The sequence below is a fragment of the Lampetra fluviatilis genome, chromosome 1 (genome assembly GCF_964198595.1).
Source record: "Lampetra fluviatilis chromosome 1, kcLamFluv1.1, whole genome shotgun sequence".
NCBI lineage: Eukaryota > Metazoa > Chordata > Hyperoartia > Petromyzontiformes > Petromyzontidae > Lampetra > Lampetra fluviatilis.
Window position 1 is genome coordinate 37,840,453 of NC_136275.1, and position 26,774 is coordinate 37,867,226.

General features: G+C 55.9%; 1 protein-coding gene across 4 annotated transcripts in view; it reads right to left on the reverse strand.

Annotated features, from left to right (window-relative positions):
• Window positions 1-3,359: 3,359 nt before the first annotated feature.
• The window catches only part of BRAT1 (BRCA1 associated ATM activator 1), a 30,421-nt gene continuing 7,006 nt past the window's right edge, over window positions 3,360-26,774 (reverse strand). The window contains exons 6-15 of one of the 4 annotated variants that reach the window (XM_078862065.1): window positions 23,602-23,781; window positions 22,274-22,586; window positions 21,100-21,216; window positions 19,894-20,128; window positions 16,425-16,614; window positions 10,931-11,004; window positions 9,375-9,459; window positions 6,675-6,776; window positions 5,396-5,586; window positions 3,360-4,636 (exon numbers count right to left, since the gene is read on the reverse strand). In XM_078862065.1, coding sequence (XP_078718191.1) covers window positions 4,010-4,636; window positions 5,396-5,586; window positions 6,675-6,776; window positions 9,375-9,459; window positions 10,931-11,004; window positions 16,425-16,614; window positions 19,894-20,128; window positions 21,100-21,216; window positions 22,274-22,586; window positions 23,602-23,781 — 2,114 coding nt within the window. In that variant the 3' untranslated portion in view covers window positions 3,360-4,009. Of the gene's footprint in view, window positions 4,637-5,395; window positions 5,593-6,674; window positions 6,777-9,374; window positions 9,460-10,930; window positions 11,005-16,424; window positions 16,615-19,893; window positions 20,129-21,099; window positions 21,217-22,273; window positions 22,587-23,601; window positions 23,782-26,774 lie in introns of all 4 variants that reach the window. The other 3 variants (XM_078862057.1, XM_078862048.1, XM_078862074.1) reach the window with 3 other exon arrangements.

The following is a 26,774-nucleotide window of genomic DNA, read 5'->3' on the forward strand; positions in this document are numbered from 1 at the left end:
GCTACGAACCCGGCCACCCGAGTTCGATTCCCACTCACGGCCAACCCCAGTGACGGTTATCTAAACCGGTCCTGGACCTCCCCTAGGTTGACTCAGGAATACCTGGTGCGGTGTGTAAACATCGCCACTGGGGAGACAAAGGCGGCCGAGCGTGGGGCTGGCCACCCACCTCCTCGTATGCCATGTCAGCCTTCATAGATGCTCGCTAATAGCACCTGCCCCAAGTCTGTTAAGGCTATACGGGGGATCTTTTTTTGTGCGGGTGGAGCGGTGGGGCAGTGGTTAGCGCAATGCGCTACGCACCCCAAGCAACCAGCAGAGTTCGATTCCCGCTCACGGACGATGACGAATATCCGAACCAGTCCTGGGCATCCCACCCCCACCCCACTAGGTACGGTGTGTTACAAACCGTTGGTCCTGGGGAGACAAAGGCGGCCCGGTGTGGTGCTGGCCACACCCCCCCCCCCACTCCTTATAGGTGCGCGGTTCCGGCCTTCAATAATCGATGCTCGCGAACAGCCCTTGGCCCCGACAACCGGTGAAAGGAATGCACGGGGGATCTTCGCACGGTTGGCTACGTACGGTGCGAACGAAGTTCAACGCGCATACGTACTGCCCATAGACTAACACCACTCACAGACTCAACACTGCCCATAGACTAACACCACTCACAGACTCAACACTGCCCATAGACTAACACCACTCACAGACTCAACACTGCCCATGGACTCAACACTGCACCTCCGATTAGCACGGGTCGCTACGTACGGTGCGAAAGAAGTTCAATGTACACGCATAATTGTCGCTGCTGAATATGTCACGTGAGTCACGTGTCCCAGGCCCAGTGTGGACCCCGCGCGCATGCAAACAACAACACGCGTGCATCCCCTTCCTCCATCGCCTTGATTAATTGTGCTATTGCCAGAGCTCGGGACCCATTAATGGGATTGGCTCCTTTAATTACTCACCGATTTCTGATCAGACGTGGATCGATAGCCGAGTGCCCGGAACGTGAAGCAGTTTCCTAATGCGGGCCCGCCTGGACGCGCGCGCAACTTGAACGCTGTCGAGTTTTTTACACGAAAGGCAAAGTTGACCCGTGTAGCCCACGCAGGGATGGTGGGGCAAGTGCCATCAGCGAGCGCCTATTGAAGATGGCACGGCGCGCGACGGTGATGGATGGGCAAAAAGCACCACGCCTCTGACCGCCTTTGTCTTCCCAGTGCTGATGTTTACACGGAGCGCCGGGTATTAATTTTGTTTAAGGCTGAGTCGAACTAGAGGTAGGTACAGAACCGGTTCAGATATTCATCATGGATGTCGGTTGGCTGTTAGCGGGAACGACAACCTTGCTACCACCAACAACCACGCCACCGCCAGCCACACCAACAACCACCCCACCATCAACAAGCACACCGCCATCTGACACAGCAACAACCACACCACCATCAACCACCCCACCACCAACAACACCACCATCAGCCACCACACCACCATCATCAGCCACCACACCACCAACACCACCATCATCAGCCACCACACCACCAACAACAACACCACCATCAGCCACCACACCACCAACAGCAACACCACCACCAGCCACACCAATAACCACACCACCAACAACCACACCACCACCAGCCACACCACCACCACCAACCACACCACCAACAACGCGAACATCAACAACGAACGCAAGCAATTACAGCCGCTGTCGGGGCTCTGCATGGGATCGCTGACTCGGCAACCACCACCCCCACCCCCCACCCCCCACCGCTGCCCCTGGCCACAACACAGCCCCCCACAACCACCCCCACCCCCACCCCCCACCCCCCACTCACCCCCCCCCCACCACCACCCCATCGCCCCCCACCCACCCACATCTTTCCTTCAGCTGGCTTCTCTCTTCCACACAATTAGGAAGGGCTATGATGTCCTTAATTAACCACAAAGACCCCCCCCCAAAAAACGGGGGGGGGGGGGGGGGGGCGGCAGGCAGTGCTGTCCGCAATAGATGCAAGAAAATGGAACATTGGTGGCAGGGGGAGTCAAGGGGTGGGAGGGAAATGTTTTTGTTGTTGTCCAGGCTGTGTCGATAATTCGCGTTGTTTTCACCATACTTCACCAGTCTGGTCAAGTGCGGGTTGGTTCAAACGGTGGAACGGGGGGGGGGGGGGGGGGTACCAGTTCAGATATTACTCGCCACTGGTGCTGATGTTACTATAGGAGAGCCGGAGAATCGAACCGAGGTTGCTAGTTTATCTCTTCATCCATGTACGACATACAACTATAAACAATTGTTTATTTTACCAGGTAAGGCCCACTGAGCGATTACAGCTTCTTTTCAGAAGCGACCTGGCCACAAATGATAACTCAGCAAAGTGGCTCATCAACAGGAAAATGATAGCAGCCAATAACTCTAAACGCGTGATGTCGATTCCAAATGTGTAAGGAAAAACCGGAGAACCCGGAGAAAAATCTCATGCTCTCGCGAGGAGAGCATGTAAACTCCAAATACACAGCAGGCGTCAGGGTCGGGATTGAACCAACGACCTCCTGCATACCAGGCGAGGTAGTTAACATCTCACTGTGGCACTGAATTGGATCCACTCCGGCCCGCGATTCCTCGCAACGTAGTCTCGCGCGGGCGGTTCAGCTAAAAGGAGCGCAACGCGGTGCGGCTGTGATCCAGCATGCGAGGGTTGCTGGATCGCGGAAATATTGTGTGGTGGGGGTTTTCTCCGGCCAGAGGAATGGGGAATTTCCACCACTGGCTCAGGCCTGTAAACAGGCAATGAGCCACAGCCAATCGCCCCCCTTCCCTCGCTCTAGCACACATCATGCTCCACGCTGAGCGATCTTGCTGCTCATGCCTGATGATTGCTAAACATGTCTCGCTTGGCAACATGCTGCACCATGGAACGTGAATGTTGTGTGCAGCCTGTGCGTGTGTCAGTGGCTGCGTTCGCTGGGTCATGCAGCCCGCATGCCCAGCCCCCGCATGCCCAAGCAGTTTCTGTTTGGCTGGATGAGGCTAAACGGGCACGACACGGGCTGGAAAACAGATGGGCTGATGCGGTACAGGATGATGTGGAGCTGAGTGGACTTGCCGAAGGCTGGTCTCAGCGGTGTTAAGATCGGCCTCGATGGAGGAGGCTCGTGAAGGACGCTAGTGGCCAGTTGGAGGCAGTCGCCCTCCAACAACGGACGACAGACAAGCAACGTTTACAAAAACAAGCGGAGCGCCAGGCAGCAAAAGTGCAGTGGGGAGCACAGGTGATGCATCTGCCAGTTATCGTAGTCAGTCAACCCATGACACCTGGGTCTGTCCCGTGACCTCCTGCCAGCGAGCCATCGACACTTCGTGTGGACCTAGCCTGGCACAAGCGCTGTGATGTAGCCGCCACTTAGCGGCGAATGGCAGCCGTTGCACCACACACTCAACAGTGCAGTTGACAAAAATAATTTATTCGTGAAAAACTGGGAGACGGCAACACGTACATAAACACAAACGCACAAAGACAAAGACCCCCATATAGCCTTAACAGACCGTTGAGGAAAGTGCTGTTAGCGAGCACCTATGGAGGCTGACACTGCACACGCGGGGGTGGGTGGCCAGCACCAAGCCCCTCAGCCTTTGTCTCCCCAGCGGCGATGTTTACACACCGCACCAGGTACTCATTTGAGGCTGAGTCAACCTATGGGAGGACCAGAACCGATTCAGATAATCGTCACCGGTGTTGGCCGTGAGCGGGAATCGAACCCGGGTCGCCGGGTTCGTAGCCCAACCCACGAACCGCTGCGCCATACGCAAGTGCACACGCTTCTCCCCGGCGCTATCGCCGCTAAACCAGAACCACCGAATAACAGTCGCAAATACGCAAACCGACACGCAAATCGCTAAAGAACGATTCTCAACACGCCGCAAGATCCGATCCGATGCGCGCAGGGCGCAAGCGCGGGGACCGATTTGAGAAGCGACGAACCGACGACGTCGCCGCCGCCTCGCTCAGTAGCAGTCGGCGCCGTCGAGCAGGGCGCCGTCGCTCGAGGCGAGGATGTCTCGCAGCAGCGAGGCCGGGCCGCTCTGCACGTAGTCGCTGCGCCTCTCCAGCTCGTCGCGCAGCGCCGGCAGGTCCAGCCGGCGCAGGTCGTCAGTCGCGTCCGCCGTCGCGTCCGCCGACGCATCCCCTCCGTCGTCCGCGTCCCCGCCGGCTCCCCCCCGACGCGGCGCGACGCCGGCGTCGGCCAGCGCCATGAGCGCCGCGCAGGCCTTGCTGGCGGCTGGCCGGTCGCAATCGCGCAAGGCCGCCACCAGCACCGCCAGCGCCGGCGCAGGTCCGCCCGCCGCCGGACCGGCCGGACCGGCCGGCTCGCGCGCCAGCAGCGTGGCCGCCGCCTCCCAGAACTCCAGCGCGTTCACCTTGACCTCCCAGTCGGGGTCGCGGGCGGCGGCGCGCAGGGCGGCGCCGGCGGGGCCCGCCCGCGCCGGCGGGGCCGAGGCCAGCGCCAGCAGCGGCGCCCGCAGCGAGCCGCCGGCGCGCAGGCACGCGGTGAGGACCCGGCAGGCGGCGCGGCGCGGGAAGCACTCAGCGTCGCCGGAGAGGACGTCGCACAAGCGGCCGAGGACGTCGTCCTGCGGAGACGGTCGCCAGGAGCGAACGTCACCACTCGCAAGCCAACAATGTAGCGCCGAAGCGGCCAACGGCGGCCGAGTGGTAGGCCCCGTGGAAGGCACACGCATCCAAGCACCGCTATCCAGGCTCAATTTATAGCGATAATAATAATAATTGACATTTATTTGTAAGGCGCCTTCCACTCATGTCTCAGCGCGCCACCATCGCCACCACCACGAGCCACGCTCCTCCCTCTGTGGGCCAGGGGTAGATGGCGAATCGGGGCGACCGCCCCGGGCCCCGCGTTCTGGGGGCGGGGGGGGGCCCGCACTTCGGGATCACGGTGTCAGATGTAATACTGCCAGTTACGTTTGAAGGCGGTGGGGGGGGGGGGGCCCACACGGTGGGATTTGCCCCGGTATCCACAATACCGCCCCCCCCCCACCCCCCCTATGGACGGGCCCTGTCTGTGGGAACCCTGCCTCTCAAGTGCTGCAGAATTGCCAACCATGGGCCAGTCACCCAATGACTGCACACACCCGAGTCAACCCAGCCCAACCAGAATTGAACCCTCGACCTACCGATTTGCTGGCCGCTCGCCCTGCCGCGGGAGCCGGGGTCAAATCCAACAACAACTAAATAAATAAACAAGCGAAAAACAGCGCGGTGATGAATGCGGCGTGTCGCCGTGGCGACCGTCGAAGGAGAGTGGGGGTGTGCGGGCGGGGGGTGGGGAGCGGTCGGGGGGGGGGAGGGGGTGCCGTGCGAGCGTCGTTCACCTCCGTCAGGTGAAGGGCGGCCAGAGCGCGGGCCCAAGCGGCGCCGTCTCCGCCCAGCGCCATCGCCCCCAGCGCCACGACGGCGCTCGCGCGCACGTAGGCCTGCGCGTCCGACAGCCGGTGCCACGCGGCGCCGGCGTGCAGCCCGTGCCGCGCCAGCCACGGCGCCAACGCCGACCCCGGTGCTGCTGCTGCTGCTGCGGGGGAGAGGCGAGACGGCGGCGTGGGGAAGGACGGGGATGGGATTTGGGGGGAGGGTGGAGGAGATGTGTTGTGGGGCGGGGGGGGGGATTGGGGGGGGGGGGGGGCGGGGGTGTGAGTTGGTGACCGCTGGACCCTGGTGGGCGTTGGCGAGAGTTGCGGCGTCAGCAGCAGCAGCAGCTAGCGCCCCGCGGTGATAAACAGCGTGATTTATTGAACCGCTCCTGTGCGGACAATGCGAGAGATCGGCCAATGAGCACGGGCGGACGCCGCATGCACTCACCCCACACGTGCACACGCACACACACGCGTGGGCGTTTGCACACACACACGGAGACAACAATTCCCTCCCTACCCCTATAGCTGTACAGACAGATGGGGCAAGTGCAGTTAGCGAGCACCTCTTCAGGCCGACGTGCAGTACGATGGGGTTGTGCGTGGCCAGAGCCACTCCCGGCCGCCTTTGTCTCCCCGGTGCTGCTGTTTGCAAGCTGCGCCGGGTGCTCGTTCAAGGCTCGATTAACCTAGGTGGAGGCCCCCGACCGGTGCGGATATCGCTCGCCACCGATGTTTGCCCGTGGCCAGGAATCGAACTGAGGTGTCGCCGGGTTCACCGCTAAGGGCCAGCGATGTCACGACAGTGCTTGTGCCAGACTAGGTTCATCCCATAAACAGATACCCCCCACTTGCTCAGTCACTCATGCACTCACACACTCGCTCAGTCACTCATCCACTCACACACTAATTGCATCCCTCATTCATGTACTCACTCATCCACTTGCTTACCCACCCACCAATGCACTACCTCCCTCACTCACCCACTCAAGCATCCACTCACCAACTCAATCACTACACCCCTCACTCACCCACCTACCAACCCACTCATTCACTTCCTCCCTCACTCACCCAACAACTCATTCACTCCCTCACCCACCCACTTACTACACCCCTCACTCACACACCTATCCACCTACTCGTACACTACCCCACTCGCTTGCTCATTCACTCGCTCGCACTCGCTGAGCCGCGCGTTGAGCGGACGGTGGCAGATGCGCGCCGGAGGGGAGGGGGGCCTCACCGCGGGGACTCGCCGAGACCCCGGCCGCCAGGAACTCCAGCGACGAGTCGCGTACCTCCCAGCGGGTGTCCTCCAGTCGCAGCGCCAGCACGCGGACCAGAGCTGGCGGTGAGGCACGGCGTGGGTACACGGGGGTTGGGAGCAACGCGGTGGGGGAGGGGAGGGGGGTTAGAGGTCTTGCGGCGGTGCGGTTGTCGGAAGAGGGGGGGTGATGAGTGGGGGGCGGCGATGGTTATCCACACGCACACAAAGATAAAGATCCCCTGTGCAGCCTGAACAGGCTGTCGAGGCAAAGTGCCGTTAGCGAACGCCTGCGAATGACGGCTCGGTGCCTGGACGGTCGCATCTGTCTGCCCAGTTTGACGCACCGCACCTGGTATTTTCTTAAGGCTGAGTCGACCTAGGGGAGACCTTGGACCAGTTGAGATACATTGTCTCACCTGTGTACGTTCACTACTCCACGTGTTCTTTTTACCGTTTCTCGGCGATGGCCATTGGTGTTTGTCGGAAAGGTCGATGCGGTTGGAGTTGGGGTGCGGTTGCCTGATCTCAACCGCCCAACCACAAAATCCTCTTTCGTGTCCAAACAAACGGTAATTAGCTCACGGATCGACCCAGCTCGTCATCAGCCATGCTCAATCGACTGCCGGATGAGGGCCTCCCTCACGGTCCCGCGATGCAAAGATCCACCCAGCACCCGCAACCCGCACGCGACCTAAACGTCAGTCGCTCCATCTCCCGCGGCGGGCATTTCTCCTTGGGTGTGCGTTTGAGCCACGCCTGCCTCGCAGTTTCAGTGGGATTTACATCCCCGGTTCCATGAATAGGGGAGCTACCAGTGGTGAAAGGATCCGCACGCTGGACTTGCAATCCAAAAACCACCGTCTTACACCACTCCCCCCCACAACCGGCCCCCCACCAGCCTGTCCACAGTTATTCTATAATCGGCAGGTCACGCACGGTGAGGCCAAGCGTGGCAAAGTTCTCCCACCGATTCCAACAAGCCCGGCCAGCGTGATTAAAAAATCAACCGAGTACCGTCCTCGAGCTCCCACCAGCAGGAGGCCCCTTCCGCCTGCATGGGCGCGAGTAGGAAATTGCAGGGGCTGCACCTGCGCCTGACCAGCAACGACGAGTGAGCGAGCGAGACTCGAGCGAGGAGCGGCCGCGTCGCTGTGCCGCGGCGAGCGAGGCTTTTTCCGCCGCTCGATCTAAACACGCGGAATTTTAAAGCGGGACGTCGCTCCCCCAGCGAGACGCGGATCCACCTCCCCCCCCCCCCCCCCCAACTCCTACCCCCCTCACCGCCTCCCCCCCCAGCCCCTCCCTCCCGCACCCCACCGCACGCCTCGCTCGTCCCGTCGTGTGAGCGTTGCGGAAACACCTCGCTCCGCGCGCGTGCGCCACGACTAAAAAAAGTCAAGTAATAAACATCCCATCGGCGGTGGCGGCGCGGCCGGCGAGCCGGGAGCCGCCCCTTGCTGCCATTTCGCTCGGCTCGGTGGCCTCAATAAAACGGGAGGAGGAATGGAGGGAGACGCTCGCCCGCCCGCCCGCCCGCGCGCTCGCCGCCGCAGTAAAGCTGTCATAGCATCATTGATTTTCTTTGCTCGGTGGAGGCCTCTCTCTTATGGCTATTGACCCGCGCGGGGAGGGCCTGATTGAAAACTTTGCGTCGCGATATTTAATTGCACGCTTTACTACGTGCGCGATGTGTGTGTGCGTGCGATGTGTGTGTGCGATGTGTGTGTGTGTGCGATGTGTGTGTGTGTGCGTGCAATGTGCGTGTGTGTGTGTGCGATGTGTGTGTGTGTGTGTGCGATGTGTGTGTGTGTGCGATATGTGTGTGCGATGTGTGTGTGTGTGTGCGATGTGTGTGTGTGTGTGCGATGTGTGTGTGCGATGTGTGTGTGTGTGCGATGTGTGTGTGTGCGATCTGTGTGTGTGCAATGTGTGCGTGTGTGCGATGTGTGTGTGTGCGATCTGTGTGTGTGCGATGTGTGCATGCGATGTGTGTATGCGATGTGTGTGTGTGCGATGTGTGTGTGTGTGAGCATGATGTGTGTGTGTGAGCATGATGTGTGTGTGTGTAAGCACGATGTGTGTGTGTGTGCGATGTATGTGTGCGATGTGTGTGTGTGTGCGATGTGTGTGTGTGTGTGTGCGATGTGTGTGTGTGTGTGCGATCTGTGTGTGTGCGATGTGTGTGTGTGTGTGAGCATGATGTGTGTGTGTGTGTGAGCACGATGTGTGTGTGTGTGTGCGATGTGTGTGTGCGATGTGTGTGTGCGCGATGTGTGTGTATGCGATGTGTGTGTGTGTGTGATGTGCGGCGGAGGGCGGGGGGAGGGGGGTAAGTTGGGAGGGGGGGCCAGGGGGAGGGTGATGGAGCCGTTTGGCGAGACTCGGAAACCGTCTCGGCTGCCTTGGTAAAGCAGCGCTAACGCAAGGGTGATGGTGGTGGTGATGGTGATGGTTGTGATATGGTGGTGTTGATGGTTGTGATATGGTGGTGGTTGTAATGGTGGTGGTCGCGAGGACGGTGTTGGTGGTTGTGGTGCAATCCGCTGCTGGATGACAGCCTTCCCACACCATGCAGGTTAATTGACCGTACGTGAAACTGCACCACGCTGGCCAGCACGGGCCAGTGAAGGCAGCCCCCCTGAAAGCGCACAGAGACACACACAGACACGGACTCACCATCCTCCGTGTCACTTGTCAGCCAGGCCGGGCCCCGCTCAGGCTCCAGCCAGCGCTGAAGGGCCCGGAAAGCCTTGGCGATGACCTACTCACACGGGCAGCAAATAGACAAAAGACAGAGGTAAAGATCCCCTGTATAGCTGTAACAGACTGTTGGGGCAAGTGCTGTTAGCGAGTAGCACCTATGAAGGCCGGCATGACACACAAGGGGGTGGGTGGCCAGCACCACACCCAGCGGCCGCATTCATCTCCCCAGTGTTTAAGTTTACACACCACACCAGGTACTCATTTGAGGCCGAGTCAACCTAGGGGAGGCCCAGGACAGGTTCATATATCCACCAACGTAATTGGTCGTGAGCGGTTCCCAGCGCAGGAAGAGACACACGCACGCACACAGCCGTGATTGTCCTGGTGCCACAAATGGGTCATGCTTGTGACTCCATCGAATTTGTATTCTGGGGTCAGAATACGAGCAGGGTTAGGGGTCAGCGTTGCCCGCCTGCGCAGTGGTTCCTTTGCAGATGCACGCCTAGGCCGCATTCCGAACTGCCCCATAACGGTGCGGAGCAGGACATGAATCAGAATCATAATGTTCTATCCTGGAGAAATCCGATGAGCTACAACGTACTTTTTTTCACAGATGTCCACGTGATAGGAAAGGGTGCAACAACCTCGTTCAGACTGGCTTCCGTTAACATGAAGACACGAGCCAATCAGCCCAGTAGGCTAAGTCCCAGCAGCACCGCGGCTATAGGAATAGAAGCATTACGCCAACTGCCGAGGGTGAGCGAAGGACGTTTAAACTACCACAGGCAGGGGCTTAAAATAATATATTGCATTCTCACCCCGGGGTTAGAATTCTACTGGGGTCAAAATACAACTCGCGCAGGCGCCGTTCAAAGGTGGTATCTGTGTGTGTGTGTAGGACACGCATGTACGTTTGTGAAGTGTAACGGTTGGCGAGCAAGGCTACGAACCCGTCGATCCGAGTTCGAGTATCACTGGGGAGACAAAAGTGGCCGGGCAAGGTGCTGGCCACCCACCCCCTCGTGTGCTGTGCTGGCCACACCACGTCCTATGAAGGCCAAAACGGGCATGTGCTCACTCACGGAACTTGCCCGGAACGGTCTGTTCAGGCTATGTGTGTGGAAGTGTGTGTGAGCGGTAGTGTAGCGGTTTGCGTACTGCGCTACGAACCCAGCGACCCGGGTTTGATTCCCGCTCACGGCCAACATCAGTGACGATTATCTACACTGTTCCTCAACCCAATCCTTAAATGAGTACCTGGTGCGGTGTGTAACCATCGCCACTGGGGAGACGAAGGCGTGCTGCTGGCCACTCACCCCCTCGTGTACTGCTCTGGCCTTCATAGGTGCTCGTGAACAGCACTTACCTCAACAGTCTGTTAAAGGCTACACAGAGGACGTTTGTCTTTGCTGTTGTTGTGTGAGCGCACATCGGTGCCGCCGGCGCACGGCCGATCGTGGGCGGCTGGCGCCATCGCCGGGCGAACGCGGCCGGGAAAATGCGAGGAGCGAGGTCAGAGCGGCGCTTACGCTGGGGTCGGCATCCGGACTGCCCAGGCACCCGAGCAGAACCTTCACCACCGCACGTCCGAGGGCATCTTCGCCTGCCCGTGACGCACGCACGCACAGACACGCCCGCGTAGACACGTGAACGCACAGACGCGAATACTGTACGGACAATCGTGCACAACAACGACAGCCTGCCACTGTAGTGTTGCGTCGAACTTGGAGCCATATCTGACAGGAGAGGCACGTTTCCTTCCCGACAAACACGTGGCAGTTCAAGCAAGCCTGCCTCTGCTGCTGGCGAGACGCTGGAATGTCGAAACCGGTCCGGTTCTTTCTCGTGTTTAACCAACGGCCGCTGAAATGATGCATTCACACCCAGAAGGCCGTGTGGCTGATGGGATGTGTGGGAGAGAGAAAAAAAACGCATCTCTTGCACAACGCCGAGGTTCTCCTAGCACCCTGCAGGTTAGCGAACACATGCTACACGATGGCTTATTTCGCGTTTTTAATTTTTATTTGATCTCTCCCCGTCTCTCCTCACACGCTTCTTTCTCACTTCGCTCTCTCTCGCTCTCTCTCTCTCTGGAGTCTTCTCCAAGACAAAAGTGCGACAGATTTTTCAACAAAAACTTTCACCACAAACAGGGGTGGGGGGTGGGGAAATTCCTCTGCCTGGGGGTAAATTGTCAAATAACCAAGGCAATCAAGCACTAATTGGAGACACCCTCGCTCGTAATGAATTCGTGTCGCCTAATCGGCAGTAACGAACGGCGTGGGCGGCACGACGACAAAGGAGCCGGGGGGCGGGTCGGAGTGTAGGTGGCACGCGGATAGTAGTACTTGCCGTCACGGTGAGAGATATACTTGAGGTGGTGCACCGGGTGCAGAAATGTGTTCCAAGCTGCCTCCCCCACCCCCGCCCCACCAAAGCAGACCTGGCTGCAATTAAGCCCAGTACTTAGGCAGAGACGCATCGACCTTTGCAGAGGCCCACAGGCTGCATTGCAGACTCGCGGAGACCCATACACTTACATAGAAGAGCGTCACCTAGACTCATAGAGGACCCCGTAGACTTACACAGGGCTTCACTGTGTGCGGAACATACATGTAGACTGGAGTATATGTGGCAGGTCGGGAGGTGGCATGTGACGAGTAGTCGCCACATCCATTAGCGAGAGGCAGAGGTGGGACAAAGTCATTGTTATGCAAGTCCAAGTCGAGTCGCAAGTCATCAAATTCATGACTCGAGTCTGACTCGAGTCCAAGTCACATGACTCGAGTCCACATCACATAGGTGGGACAAAGTCATTGTTATGCAAGTCCAAGTCGAGTCGCAAGTCATCAAATTCATGACTCGAGTCTGACTCGAGTCCAAGTCACATGACTCGAGTCCACATCTCAGAGGTGGGACAAAGTCATTGTTATGCAAGTCCAAGTCGAGTCGCAAGTCATCAAATTCATGACTCGAGTCTGACTCGAGTCCAAGTCACATGACTCGAGTCCACATCTCATAGGTGGGACAAAGTCATTGTTATGCAAGTCCAAGTCGAGTCGCAAGTCATGAAATTCACGACTCGAGTCTGACTCGAGTCCAAGTCACATGACTCGAGTCCACATCTCATAGGTGGGACAAAGTCATTGTTATGCAAGTCCAAGTCGAGTCGCAAGTCATCAAATTCATGACTCGAGTCTGACTCGAGTCCAAGTCACATGACTCGAGTCCACACCTCTGGCGAGAGGTTTACTGGAGATGTGGTGTCCCGCTTGTGGAAATATTTGCTGCGTAGCCGACGTGGACAAACCTGGCTGAAATGAATCGCTGGATTCATGTCAGCGTCAGTTGGCAGAGGGGGGTGGGGGGGGGGAAATGAATATTCATCACCGCTCGTTTGGCTCAATTATTATGACAGCCAGGCCACCGCTCTCGTAAGAAGCAGTGCATCACCCTGCATCGGACAACGGCCTCGGAAGGCGACGTCACTGGACCGCTTCTAAGGCCACGTCGGATCGCTTGAAGGGATCTCGGCAGTTGTTATGTCGCAGCCGCTTCTCGTGAGCGATGGGTCGCACCGCTCAGCGAGAGATGCGAACGGATTCCAACGCTTCTTGACGCGACGTCGATAGCGCAATCGGCCAAAATGAGGGGCGGAACGGATTTCTTCAGAGGATTAAATTAGTAAACGATGGCGCAGCGGGTATTAATCAAGAGGCGGTGGGGGTTGGGGGTGGCAGGGGGTTGGAGGATGGCAACATTAACCTCAAATCCCCCTCCGTCGCTCACCCTTTTCAAACAAAAGTCGCGGACCGCAGTTTACATGTTTTACGTCCACCGCCCGCGTTCCCACCTCCTACTTGGACCGCGGCTACTCGGCCGGCACTACCCGCCCGCGGTCACCACCCGAGGCGGCGGAAGAGTAGAGGCAGCGATTCCTTTATACGGCCAAATAAAAGTGAATTACGCGAGAGCCATTCCCAAATGATTGGATCATCCCCGCATTCACTTTTACTGGCCACATAACGACACCGGTTGCCACTAAAGATTTCGGGCTTTCTCAGCGAAGGCGGCACGCGGCCCGTGGTTGATGGCGTCACTTGGCACGCGGGCCCAGGAGCCCGGCTAAACGGTCACCCGGCGCCCCTGTGCCAACGCCGCTCATCGTGCGCGTGATGCTGCCCAACCGTTAACGTCTCGATCAGAGCTTTCTAGATGAGAGCTTCACGCAATTCTAGATCAGAACGTCTCAGAATTTTAGATCAACGTTTTTCAAGATTCTCAATCACAGCTTCTCGGAATTATAGGTCACAGCTTCTCAGAATTCAGCCCAATGTCGTCAGATTCTGAGTACTCGCATAAGCCACCATCGTGCATAATCAGAAGTTAGAAGCTATACTCTAAGGTTTTCTCGGTAAAGTAACGTAGGTAAAAATACGTGACTTTAACGAAAAAACCTAAGAGTATGAATCCTTGCAGTCACGAAAGCCTCAAATCTAGAGTTAGAAGCTACTTCGGGAATACTTTGTGGGAAATAGAAGGCGGTGCTGCAAAATCAACTGTTGTACTGTTCCACGCTCGCATGTCTTTGCTCCCCACTTTCTTCACTAACCAGCACTGACCAGCGTGGTGAAGTATGGTAAACAACCCCCAACGGCCCGCACGGCATGTATTGACAAGAGGGCTGTGCACACGCTCATGATGACAATTTCACTATTCCCGAGTAAACCCTCGCCGAGTCTCAACTCTCTTTTTACAAGAGGGCGCTGCTACATTGGGACGTTGGGCCACGATTTCCATTCGTGGCGAGAGTTGGGCTTCTCGACTAGTCGTCCCGAGTTGTGAGGCCGTGACCAGCTAACGGGCCGAGAAACCGGCCAATGAACGCGACGGAACGGGCGGCTCTCCCCTCCTCGCACACTTCACAGAGGCGAGCGTCGTGCGTCTTGCAAGACAACAGAAGGAGTTGCATGAAATGCGAATAATCAAACTTGGAGGAGCAGGAGCTAGCGGGGCGGGCGAGTGGGCGCGTGAAGGACGATCATTTCCAGTGGCAACCCCGCGCGGGAATAATTCGGGATCCCATTAAGACTTTTTTTTTTTTATTAAAACTTCAAAGACGATTGTCGGGTCCAAAAAAACTTTGTTTAAATATTAACGGCAACTATTTTATTATTTATGAGGTCATCTGCTGTCCTCAAACTTGGCCGCGTTTGAAAGTGGTGGTGGGGTGGCAGCGACGAGCTGCGGCAGTTGCGGGCACCGCCGACACCGACGCCGCAGCGCCGCGTCGGCACAAAACGAGGTCGGTCGATTCCTCAAGACATAGCGCCAGACGGGATTTCGTAATGATTGCATGTTTTTTTGTTTGCTAATTATTACTATTATTATTTTGTTATTTGCGCAGTGCAAGGCGCTCCGTAATCGTCTCGTTGCGCCGCGTTAGTTCTCCGAGGCGCTAAAAAATTAAGGGGCACGAAGGCTCTATAATTATTCATTACCGCTGCGATTCACGACACAAGTTGCACGTGTGTGTGCGTGTGTTGTGCGAGTTAGCACGCCGAGCTACCAAGCTGGCGACTCAAGTTCGATTCCCGCTCACGGCCAACACAAGTGACGATTATCCCCTAGGTCGACTCGGCCTCAAAATGAGTACCTGGTGCGGTGTGTAAACATCGCCACTGGGGAGACAAAGGCGGTCGGGCGTGGTTGCTGGCCACCCACCCCCTTGTGTGCCGTGCCGGCCTTCATAGGTGCTCGCTAACAGCACTTGCCCCTACAGTCTGCTGAGGCTATACGGGAGATCTTTGCTTTCATATTTTTGTGCAAGTGTGTGCAAGTTATCGTGATGATTACAGAACCTATCCACACGTACATCGAACTTATTTCACACTGTGCGTGGCCAATCGTGCCAATCGGAGGTGCGGGGAAAAGGACAAACTAAAGCACAATAACCAGCTCTCAAGAAATTCGTTTTCAATCTAGATTTAAAAGTGCATGGCTCCAGTGGCTTCCTAAGATGGCTAAGTGGGTGTGCGCGCGCGGGGAGCGGTGGTGCAGTAGTTAGCGCGGCCACTCCGAGACTGTGCACCCGAGCTCTGACCAGCGTGGTGAAGTATGGTCAAACAACTCCCGTGACCAAGGGAGTGCGGGAAGGCCTTCATCCTCATATTATCATAGCACGAATCCTGTTTTGTCTCGGTGACATGGCGGAATATTATTGAGATTAATCCACATATTTCCATAAGATTTTTACTGTGTATGCAAGTACTGTTGCATACGTGAGTGAAGTTGTGCATGAGTGTTGTGTTTACGTGTGTTGTGTATGCAAATATCATTGTGTATACGAGTGCTGTGTATATATGTCGTGTTTACGAGTAATGGTGTGTATTAGTATAGTTGTGCATCAGTGCAGTGTTTATACAATTGTCATTATGTATACACGCGTCAATGTGTATACGAATTATCGTTGTGTATGTTTGTTGTATGCGAGTGTTGTTGTGTATACAAGTGTCGTATGCATAATCAACGTTTTTGGGTTTGATCCCGTTACTTATAAATGTGTCGTAACCCTCCACCACCCGACACGGCCAATCAGCAAAAAAGTGTCACGTTGACAAAAGACAAATAGTTCACTGCTTTAGCCCACCGGTGTGTTGAAGCGTGAAACAATCGGGAAATTCGCCAGAATTGCCCAATGCTGCTGGATGCAATTGCCAGTGAAACGTCGTACCCAAAAATTGTAAATGTGGTGGTTTCACGCTTCAACACACCGGTGGGCTAAAGCAGTGAACAATTTGTCTTTTGTCAACGTGACACTTTTTTGCTGATTGGCCGTGTCGGGTGGTTGGAGGGTTATGACACATTTATAAGTAACGCGATCTAAGCCAAAAACTTTGATTATGAATAATATTGGTCGCGAAAGCCTATGTGTTAAAGTGTCGTATGTATCAGTGCCATTGTGTATACCAACGTTATCGTATATCCGAATGTCGTTGTGTATACAAGCATCGTGTTCATTACCTTCCGTTGGTGCGGCCAGGGCAGCCAAGCAGTCAAGCCCCACCCTCTGCACTCGCGAGCAGCCAATCAGAAACAGTGCCAGCCGCCCTCCTGTGGGGGATTGTGGGAGGTCTAGGCCGAGGCTGAGGGCGACCACGCGGCACACGCCCTCGGTGGCCGCCGTGGCCTCCGCACGTCCGAGTGTCCGCTCCTGCACGGGGGAAGGGGAGGCGGCGAGGGGGTGCGTGGGGTCGAAAAACAACAGCGCAATTAGGCCAGGCTCATTAAGGTTCCCTTCCCTTTCATCAGGAACTCAATATCGTCCCCCGTGATCATTTGAAGTCACGCCAAGCCCTTTTGGACCCATGCTCTTAACGTTAAACAATGCGAATTCAACCCCGATTAATCTTGGGAGAGCTGAATGAAGTTCAAAAGAGCTCGCAAACAAACGCCCTGCGAAAGACCCAATGCAGAAGATCCCTGGTTTTGATCTTCCGTGAAGCTCGTGGTCCAACCTTAATCGCATCCACTGCACAAACCGTGGCAGATGTGAGTGCCTGATGCACAAATGGAACATTTTAAACTCTCCAGCAATGTGCTACTGTGGTCATCCAGAACAGACCGTACAACGTATAACAATGCAAAACAATGCAATAATGTCAGATCCACAAATACGAAGGAGACATCACGGCGATAAACTCCGCGGCTCCCAACGCGGCTATCTGGCTTGACCACCTCGATGTGAAATTGTTGCTCTGCATCTACATCAGCAGCCGTACGGAGGAAGAAGATTAAAGATACAATATTCCTGGGAGACTCAACCGGAATACAAGTACGGCGAAACCTTGCCCAGCGCAGGGCAAGGTTCTTGAAAACTGACCGCAATCGACAAACCCGTGATCCGCAAAATCAAAGGCGCGTGGGAAAAAATAGGACCGGGTTCTCGGTTTGCAATAAAACACCACTTCCCTTTTGTTTCATGCTCCCCTACATGAACCCAAACGTGAAACAGGAAGTATATTTCAACGTAAAATGTTTTCTACAGTGTTAAATATAACCTGTAAAGTAAATCAACTATAAACAGTTTTTTGTTTGACCAGGTAAGGCATGCCGAGCGATATGGCTGGTCACAAATGATAGCTCACCGAAGTGACTTATGTGGAAATGTATAGCAGCCACATAATCTAAGCGCTTGCCTCTAAACGTGGAGGCAAACACCGGCGGACTTGGGAGTACATGCAAACTCCAAATATACAGCGGGCGTCAGAGTCGGGACTGAACCCACGACCTCCTGTATACCAGGCGAGGTAGTTAACATCTTCCCACAGTGGCGCCCCAAATGTATGCATGTACAATATTGTACGCAATCGTGCGGTTGAACCTCGCCGCCTCGCTGGACGCTGGCGAACACGTTAACTGGCACCTGCGACGGGCGTCAAGGGTGCAATCGGCGAACTGTATCTGAATAAATTTGGCGCGAATGGTCAAATCCGCTATGGTCAAGGTTTTGGTTTGCACCTTCGCCAAATGGAACATCCAAGCGGAGCCGGCATGGGGCCCACATGGTGCAGGTGGTTTTCCACTGGCTGTTTGCCGAGCCGTGATACACGCTGGCCTCACAAGACCACTGCATCTATACTCTTAGGTATTTTTCGGTAAAGTCACGTAGGTTAAAAATAAAATTTAATAAAAGTAATAGTAGAAATAAAATAATAAATCACGACGTTTCGGAGGCAACACAAGTGGGACCGTCCACCTGATGACTGATACAGTAAATTTGGCTGTGACGGTCCCACCTGATGACGGAGACTTGTGTTGCCTCCGAAAAGTCGTGATTTATTATTTTATTTCTATTATTACTTTTATTAATTTTAATTTTTACCTACGTGGCTTTACCCAAAAAACCTGAGAGTAAGAATCCTTGCAGTCACGAAAGCTTCAAATCTAGAGCCACTACATCTGGCTTGGAGTCAAGCAAGGCCATGGGGCGGGAGTTATCGTTTTCGTCAAATGCATCATCTGCATGCCACCCGACTCGTTCATTTCATGTGCAGTGGAAAAACAACAAGCTGCCTTCCAAGCCACGACTTGGTAGATCCACCCGCTGCTCAGGTAGCCCCACCCACTATTCAGAAGCTCCGCCCCCTTTGTCCAGATCATCAGCGGCGATCGGAACATTTTCAACCGCAGGGTGACACCGGAAGAGAGAGACTTTTTTTAATCCACGGGGACTGTCCGGGCTCAAACCGGAGACGTTTGGGTAGGATTTAAGGAAACACGGCTCCTTTAATTTCTGAGGCTCCTGTACCGAGAGTAATGTCGCACGTACATAGAAATAAATCATAAATATAGACTAAAGACGCGTCCCCACTTCGCAAGATTTTTTTGTCGAGCCTCCGTTCGCGGCACCCGCGCCAGCGCGCGCGTTTTATGTTCGCATGTTTTAATGCGGCTCATGCATACATGCATGCCACGTGTGTTTGTAAGTGGCTGTTCCCCATCGCTCTTTCAATTATGCATCACCGCACCGACTGCCACGACCGTGACATCTTTTGTTTCGTGACGACGCGCGAAACAGCACCACCCAGAGAACAGCGTGCGACACGCGCGCAATTACACCCCGATCAAATAATTAATAAATAAGCAGGCAAAGAATGCGTTTCGTGGCCAAAGGAACGACAAGGCGAATTAACATTTTACATCGGTGAAGCCGGTGGGAATTACGCCGCGAGACTGGGAAGGGAGAAGCGCATAGATCAGAGAGAAAAATTCAAGGTGAGAGACATCATCATCATCGTCGTCGTCGTATTGACGGTCGACACAAGTTGGACTTGCGCAGGACAAGTCATGGCTAGGAGGGTTGATGTCCAGTGGGGCCAAGACTAACGGCGGAGGGGCAAGCCAAAGCAAGGAATGCCGCGGAGATGGTGACGATACTCGGGTAATATGAATCCAGTCAACCAGGAGTTGGCAGATGAAACAATAGCCATTGGAAATCATGGGAGAGGAAGGCCCATTCATTTCCTCAACATCATCAGCTGCAATGATTCCACTGCTGGATGAAGACTGCCTCCACAAGCCGAGGCCTGACACGTGACGCAGCGATTCACCTAGCTCCTGCGCTCACGAGGCAGTCTCGCCGGTGCGTCTCCCCCGGCGGACGCACAGAAACGTAGATTTGGACGGAGTCGCAACGCCGACTGCGATGGGCGCAGGCGTTCCCGCGAGGGCAGCACTGTTGCATGGCGCGCAGTAGGGGGCAGTGCAGCAAAACTCCCCTGTAGAACCCATCCTTCGATGCCCCTATGGCAAGGATCTTATGGCAAGACCTTTCCCCAACCCGCGGCATGACAAAGAAGCACGGCCAAGACAATACGGCACGCTGGATGTGGTGTGGCGGTGGTGCGGGCGGGCGGCACGTAGCCTTGCAGTAGCCACGTGTCAGGGATGTGAACTGGCTGCGGTGCGCTGAAAGTGAAAGTAAAAAAACCTCTCCGGCCAGCTGACTGAGGAGGTGCGTCGCGTGGCACAGCAGCCCCACGGCGCCGGCCCGCGTGCCCATGTGCCGCAGCGCCCAGGTGGCCACGCCGTCGGCGCCGGCGGTGGGGGGGGCGGAGGGGAGGGCGGTGGCCCCCTCGGTCGCCGTCGAGCCGGCCTCGGCAGCGGCGGCGAGCAGAGGCAGCAGCACCGTGTGAACGTGCGCCGCGGCTGCGTCCCGCTCGGAGCTGCGCGGGGAGGGGGCGGGGGACCAGTGGGGGCGGGGGAAGCAAGGGGGGGGGGGAGAGGAGGCATCACGTCATCAAATGAATCATCAATCGCATCGCATTCGATTTTCTGATGAATTCCACTCCACAGGAGTTTACTGTGCGTAGATAATTTGAAAACAAGTCTCTCGTTATTGTCTTTGACAATGTCTTTCAGAGCAACGATGCAGGCAGAAACGTGTCAAGAGCGTGACGCAAAAAAGAACATTGGCAGTTCCTGAAACATTGCACTGTGGCCATCTTTCCTTAAGTTATCATCAAAATAAATTTGGACAGAAAGTTGACCGGCTTTACCAGCAACAGTGAGACGGACATAGATAACTGTGGACCGGTTTCGTCCGTGATTGGTCTCATCAGTAACAGTATAATCACCAACGCTGACAATATATTTGTAACTCTGATGAAGTGTACACGGAGATGGACCAGGACAGGAATGATGGCCTAGGACAGGAAGACGAGGATGATGATGATGATGATACATCTGAAGACAATCATTATCAGGGCTTAAATTCTCACGGAACATCAGTTTAACTCACTCTCGTATGGCAGAGTGTGTGAGATGTGCGTGGACCAGAGGTCGCTTGAAGGGATCTCATTGGGGGGTAGCTCTGTAATATCCACTTCTGCGGGCCAGCAGAGTTGCGCTGTTGCCTGCGAGAGTTCCGAATGGATTCTCATTCTCATGCCACGAGACAGAGACATCACCTCTGAATGCCGAGCGGGTCTTTTAGGGTGGTGGAAGACGCGGTGTTATTCAACGGCACTTCACGGCGATGAGTGGCGAGGTTGATGCTGGAAACATAACGCCGACAGCGGCGGCTGTAATGGGCGCTAAACAACACTGAAAAGTTGACGTCGCTTCTCGTCGTCGTTGACGGTGCCGCGGGGCGGTCCCGGCGTGGTGCGGTGTGTGCCGCTAGAGGCCCGCGTACCCGGGCAGCCTCGACAGAGCGGCGGCGAGCGACAGCCCGTGCCCCGCGTGCCGCGATTCCAGCAGCGCCTGCAGCAGCGCCGGCAGGTGCAGGAAGCCTGGGGGAGACTCGCGGCTCCTGGGAGGTGGCAGGTGCGATGCGGGGGGCAGAGGGGCGAATGGGAGCAGGGTTTACACCGTGAACTTGCGTCATGACCCCAACGATCGTACGGGCACCAAAGCGTTCACTTCTGAACGTGAAGATGTACCGCGCTCCGGCGTGTTTTCGGACCGGCTGCCGTCCGCCACGTCACCGGAACACGAGCTCGGAGACCTGAACTTGGGATCCGGATCGCAAGACTCCCGATTATTCGCCGTTTCACCACGGAACATGTCGAGCACCACGCGGTAAAACCCGAACCCAGCCATGTTAGCGCCGTGCGGGAGCCAGCAACAGGTTTGCAATGATTCATTCCCCCCCGAGTGTTCACAGCTGGCTTAGCACGATTCTGGGTCACTCAGGAATAGCCCGTCTCAGTCCTACCGCCGTCTGTCCTGTTGGCGCCATCTCACCCCGTCCCATCTGTTCCGTCTCTCGTCAATTCTGTCTCGCTTGTGCTGCCAGCTATGATCTGTCCCATTAGCGCCATCGGTATGAACATATATGTCCATATAGCATCATCATCGTTATCGTCATCATCCCGTCAGCCGTGATCAATCCACTGCTGGATGAGGGCTGCCTCCACCTCACCATCCGGCCACGTAACGATCCCCGCCTGCTAGCGTCTGCACATGGACTCATTGCAGCACGTCGTGTAGGTACGACGTACGGCTTGCGGAAGTAATCGATGACGTATTTAATGTGCGTATTGGGAATGGAAGAATCGATTTTCAATTAATTACAGCGCTTAGAAAAAAAAACACGCTTGTGTCGTTTTGGCGGTGGTGGTGATGGTGTGTTAGTGGCGGTGGTGATTTAGCGGTAGTGAGGGTGTGTTAGTGGAGGTGTTTTGGCAACAGTGGTGGTGCCGGTGTTCAAGCGGTGGTGGTTTTGTGGCCGTGATGGTAGTGGTGTTTTAGCGGCGGTGGTAGCAGTGTTCTGACGATAGTGGTGGTGCGTTAGCAGCGACGGTGGCGGCGTTTTAGCAGCGGCGATGGTGTTTTGGCGATGCCGGCCGTCGGCCGTCGCTCCGCACCGCAGCAGCAGCGCCAAGTGAAGGTCCAGCAGCGCCTGCACCGTGCGCGTCTCGCGCTCGCCCACGCGTCCGCCCTCCCAGCAGGCCCGCACGTCCGGCCACAACGCCGCCATGGCCTCCCAGCGGCCTCCATCCTCCCCCGTGCAATCCGATCGGCCGTTCTCCGCCTCGGCGTCCGTCGCGAGGCCCGCGGCGCCGGCCACGCTGCCGCCGCTCGCCCCCCACGCCGCCAGGAGACGCAGGGACCGGCGGACGCCGTCTTCGCCGCCGTCATCGCCGCGGAGAGACGAACGGACGGAACGGTCGACGAGGTCTGCGCGGGGGAATGACACGAGCGTGACGACGACAATGAACGTGGCGACGAAGGAAGCCATTGCACAGCAACCACAGCCGTAAATACCGTTAAGCGGTCACGGCAAGCACAGCCACAACGCCACGGCAATGACTGCAAATACGCTGTGCTGCAATCGCGTTATGCGACCACATCACGGACGCATCGTACTGAGACCACAGCGACAAACGGGTTACATACAGCAACGAACATTATGCGGCAAACCACATTCGACATAATAACAACAAACACATTCAACACAAAAACAACAAACCCCTTCAACACAAAAACTGCAACAACACAACAACCACACATTGACCGTCGGCACATCTTAACAGCGCACGGGGGGGCTGTAATCCGGCAGTGGAATCTCGCCGCAAAACTTGAATGCCCGCGGCGGTTTCTTCTCCTCTCCTCCCTCCTGCCGCTCGTGCTCCACATCGCTACTCTGAGCCAAGGGCTGCTTGGAGTTCGGATTGCCTCTTGCGCTAATTGGCCGTAATTGGCGAGCGGTGAGAGGAGGTGGGGGGGGGTGGCCCCACCGCCGCCGCCCCTCCGCGTCGCCGTGCCGTGAATTACGAACGTCGCCGGGAGCGGTGGCGACGACGGTTGTGGCGCCCACGGCACGAGCTGCCAAGTCGGTTTCTGCGCCGGGCGGCGCTCGCGGCCGGGTCCGGATGGGAGGTGGCATGGAGTGGGGGGGGGGGGGACTGCAATCTTTGCCATGTGCCCCCCCCCCGGCATTCCCCGCCCTACCACCACCGGATTTACGAGCGAGGTCGCCGAGGGCTGGCACGAGAACGCTGCGCGGTTAAACACGGCCGCCAATTCGCAGCCTTCGACACTTCGCCTGGCCTCAAAGTGCACCTAGCCTGGCAGAGACGCCATGGTGACGTCGCCGCCGCCAGGTGACATCACCGCGAATGACATCACCGCGAATGGCGGCGGCTGCTCTTGTTGTTGTGCGCATCGCGCAGGAGGGGAGCGGTGATCATACCCAGCACGGGGTTGTGACGTGGGGTGCCGGCGGGGGACGAGGGAGGCGGCGAGGAGGGGGGCGCGACCGCGGGGCCCAGGCGCTCGCCCCACACGAGCAGCCGCGCCAGCAGCTGATTGGCCGCGTTGGCCACAAACATGCTGGGGTCCTTCCAGAGAGAGAGGACAACCTCGACGTTGCCTTCGACAAGAAATAAACAACAACAAAAACACAACAGGCAGCTCAACAACATCCCAACGGACAAACCCAATATGGTCAACCTTGTACAGGCAGCACAAGCCACATGACCCCCAGATGTCATTTATGGGTGCCCTTGGAGACACCAACAGTGACCCCCTTGGCGACTCCACACAGGCCCCCATGGCTGTCGATCTATGTCAGGAGGCCGGGTAGGTCAGAGGTCAAAGACGTGAAGGCGGCGATGCGGAAAGATCCTGGGTTCGAATCCGGGTTTGAGCCACAAAGCCACAGCAGCAGCAGTTCCACCGGTGTCTCAAGTGCAGCAGTGAGTTGGTGATGCCAGCCCAGTCACCAATGACCGCACAAATAAAAACCGCGTTACATTTGGTTCTGCGTTTTAAATGTGTTTTTTCCCCCATCTACCACGTGGACCAGAGGCTGACCCCACATGAGTGGGAATAATACCAGGAAGATGATTATGATTGGAAAGTGCTGCCCCCTCTACTGTGTGTGTGGGCCAGAGGTCACTTGAAGGGACCTCGGAGGGAGCTCTGTGATATCCACTTCTGACACCAACGGGTGGCTCTGCTCAGCGAGAGTTCCGAATGAACTCTTCGTCTCTATGACGCGGCGCACCGACAACATAAGCGACGTTAAACTTTTGAAGCTGAAAACAACAACAAAAACCCCTGCCATGTGGTCGCTGTTAGCCTGAAACTAATAGCGTCATTCACTCGCCGAGCAGAACAATTTGTCTCGTCTCCTTTCCTAGAATTAACGGCATGCCCAGCCAACACCAGAGGTCGCAACCGGGTACCCGATACCCGTACCCTACCCGATACCCGGCTACCCGTACCCGCCGGGTACGGGTACGGGTACCCGTTTGCGACCCTGGTGCGGCCGGGTACGGGTAGACCGTGAGTCACTGGTGAGTAACTGTTTGTCACTCATTTCCCAACGTCTTGTCTCTTCTCACAATTCAAGTTCCTAGAATCAACCCACCCGCGCCTGCAACATAGCTTCACCCCAGAAGTCGCAATCAGGTACCCTGCCGGGTACGGGTAGGGTACGGGTACGGCCGGGTACGGGTACCCGTTTGCGACCCTGGTGCGGCCGGGTACGGGTACGTGTAAGGCAGGGGTCTGCAACCTTTAAGACATAAAGAGCCACTTGGACCCGTTTCCGAAGGAAAAAATAAACTGGGAGCCGCAAAACCATTGCAACATTTAAAACAAATATAACACTGCATATATTGTTTCTTACCTTATTGCTATATATATAGGATCGTGCAGTCAGCTGTCAATCTGAATAAAAAAAGGACTTTTTCACTTAACAATGTAAAATATATTTTTGCAAATTAATAGCTAAATTACCTGGTTAATGGGATTTTTGCTCCTGAACCTCAGTGCACAGTGTCTGCACATCAGGGCTGTAAGACGTCACCTTCATTTTCACACAGGCTTGCAAGCTGTCATCTGTGAGGCGTGATCGATGTTTGTTTTTAATATAGTTCATGTTGGAGAAGACCTGCTCACATACATATGTGGAGCCGAAGATCGACAGGACTCCAAATGCATACTTTTTCATGTTTATATAAGTGTTGGGGATGGCATTCCATGTTTCGAATACAAGTTTGTCCTGTTTGGGAAGGTTTTCAATATCACTCCATTTATGATTCTGAGCCAGAATGGCCTTCTGACGGGCAACATCCTCAAGAGTAGCGGTCAAGCATTTGAACTTGGACACCCATATATCTTTGTCGGCTATATCGGCCAGTTCCATCTCAAGATCAGGTTGACTTACACCTGCAAATGCATTCATATTCAATAGGGATGGATCGATCGCCAGGGGAGTGACAGGGAAGGATAATGTCGTTTTTTCCTCTCTGAACTCACAGAATCGTTTCCCAAACGAACTTTGCATTGTGGTGATTGCAGACTTGAAATATTCCAAATTTATCGTATCATGACTTTGTTTGAACTCTCTCAAAGAGGGAAAGTGAGACAGTGTACCTCTCTGTAAATCTTTGACAAACACTGTCAACTTGCGCTCGAATGCCAAAACCTCCTCCAGCATGTGCAGGGCTGTGCCTCCTTTCCCCTGAAGGGTTGTATTTAGCGTGTTTAGATGTGCTGTCATGTCTACCATAAAATGTAATTTTTCCAGCCACTCTGGCTGTTCCAGCTCAGCAAAGGTGAGCTCTTTGCTGCCCAGGAAGGTTTTTACTTCTTCCAAACATGTGACAAAGCAACGGCAACGTTATTGCCTGTCACCGGGCGGGCAGTGTGGAGCGGAGCGGCGACCTGTCAGCAGCGGCAACGCCAGAGCAGGTGTCACAGTGCGCCTCCTCCCCTCGCTAGCATCCGCCCCGGAGCCGCGGTCAAGGTTCAAAAGAGCCGCATGCGGCTCCGGAGCCGCAGGTTGCCGACCCCTGGTGTAAGGAATCAAAACCCGTTTGCGACCTCTGGCCAACACTGACGGATGCAGGAACTTGTTGGTCAGATTGCGCCCTCTGCTGCCTGGCGCGGCATGGTGCCCTCCCGCCACGATGCAGCGCCACGCGCGGAGTCTGTCGCAAATTAAAAAAAACGATCGATATTGGGACATCAAATCACTTTTAATTTTACGGCGCACGAGAGTGGCGCGGTACTCGAGGGCAGTGGCTCTCGGCTTCCCCTGCTCACTCCGCATTTTTACGAGACGAGTCCCCCCCCCCCACCCATCGAACGCCACCCCTCACCCCCACCACCGCCACCCCCGCGCGTCGATCCGCGGCTCCGCCGTAACGAGGCGACGATCGGCGGCTGCAGCCGTAACGAGGCGTGCACTCGCGGCAGCGTCCGCCCGCACTGCGTGATGCTCAATGCAGGCCGCTCCAGATCATCGTGGAGGAGTTTGTGTGTCGCCCATGGCAGAGGAAGGAGAGAAGAGAGGATGGGGGAGGGGGTTGGGGAGAAGGAGGACACTGGAGTGGTACCCAGAGGTGGGCGACC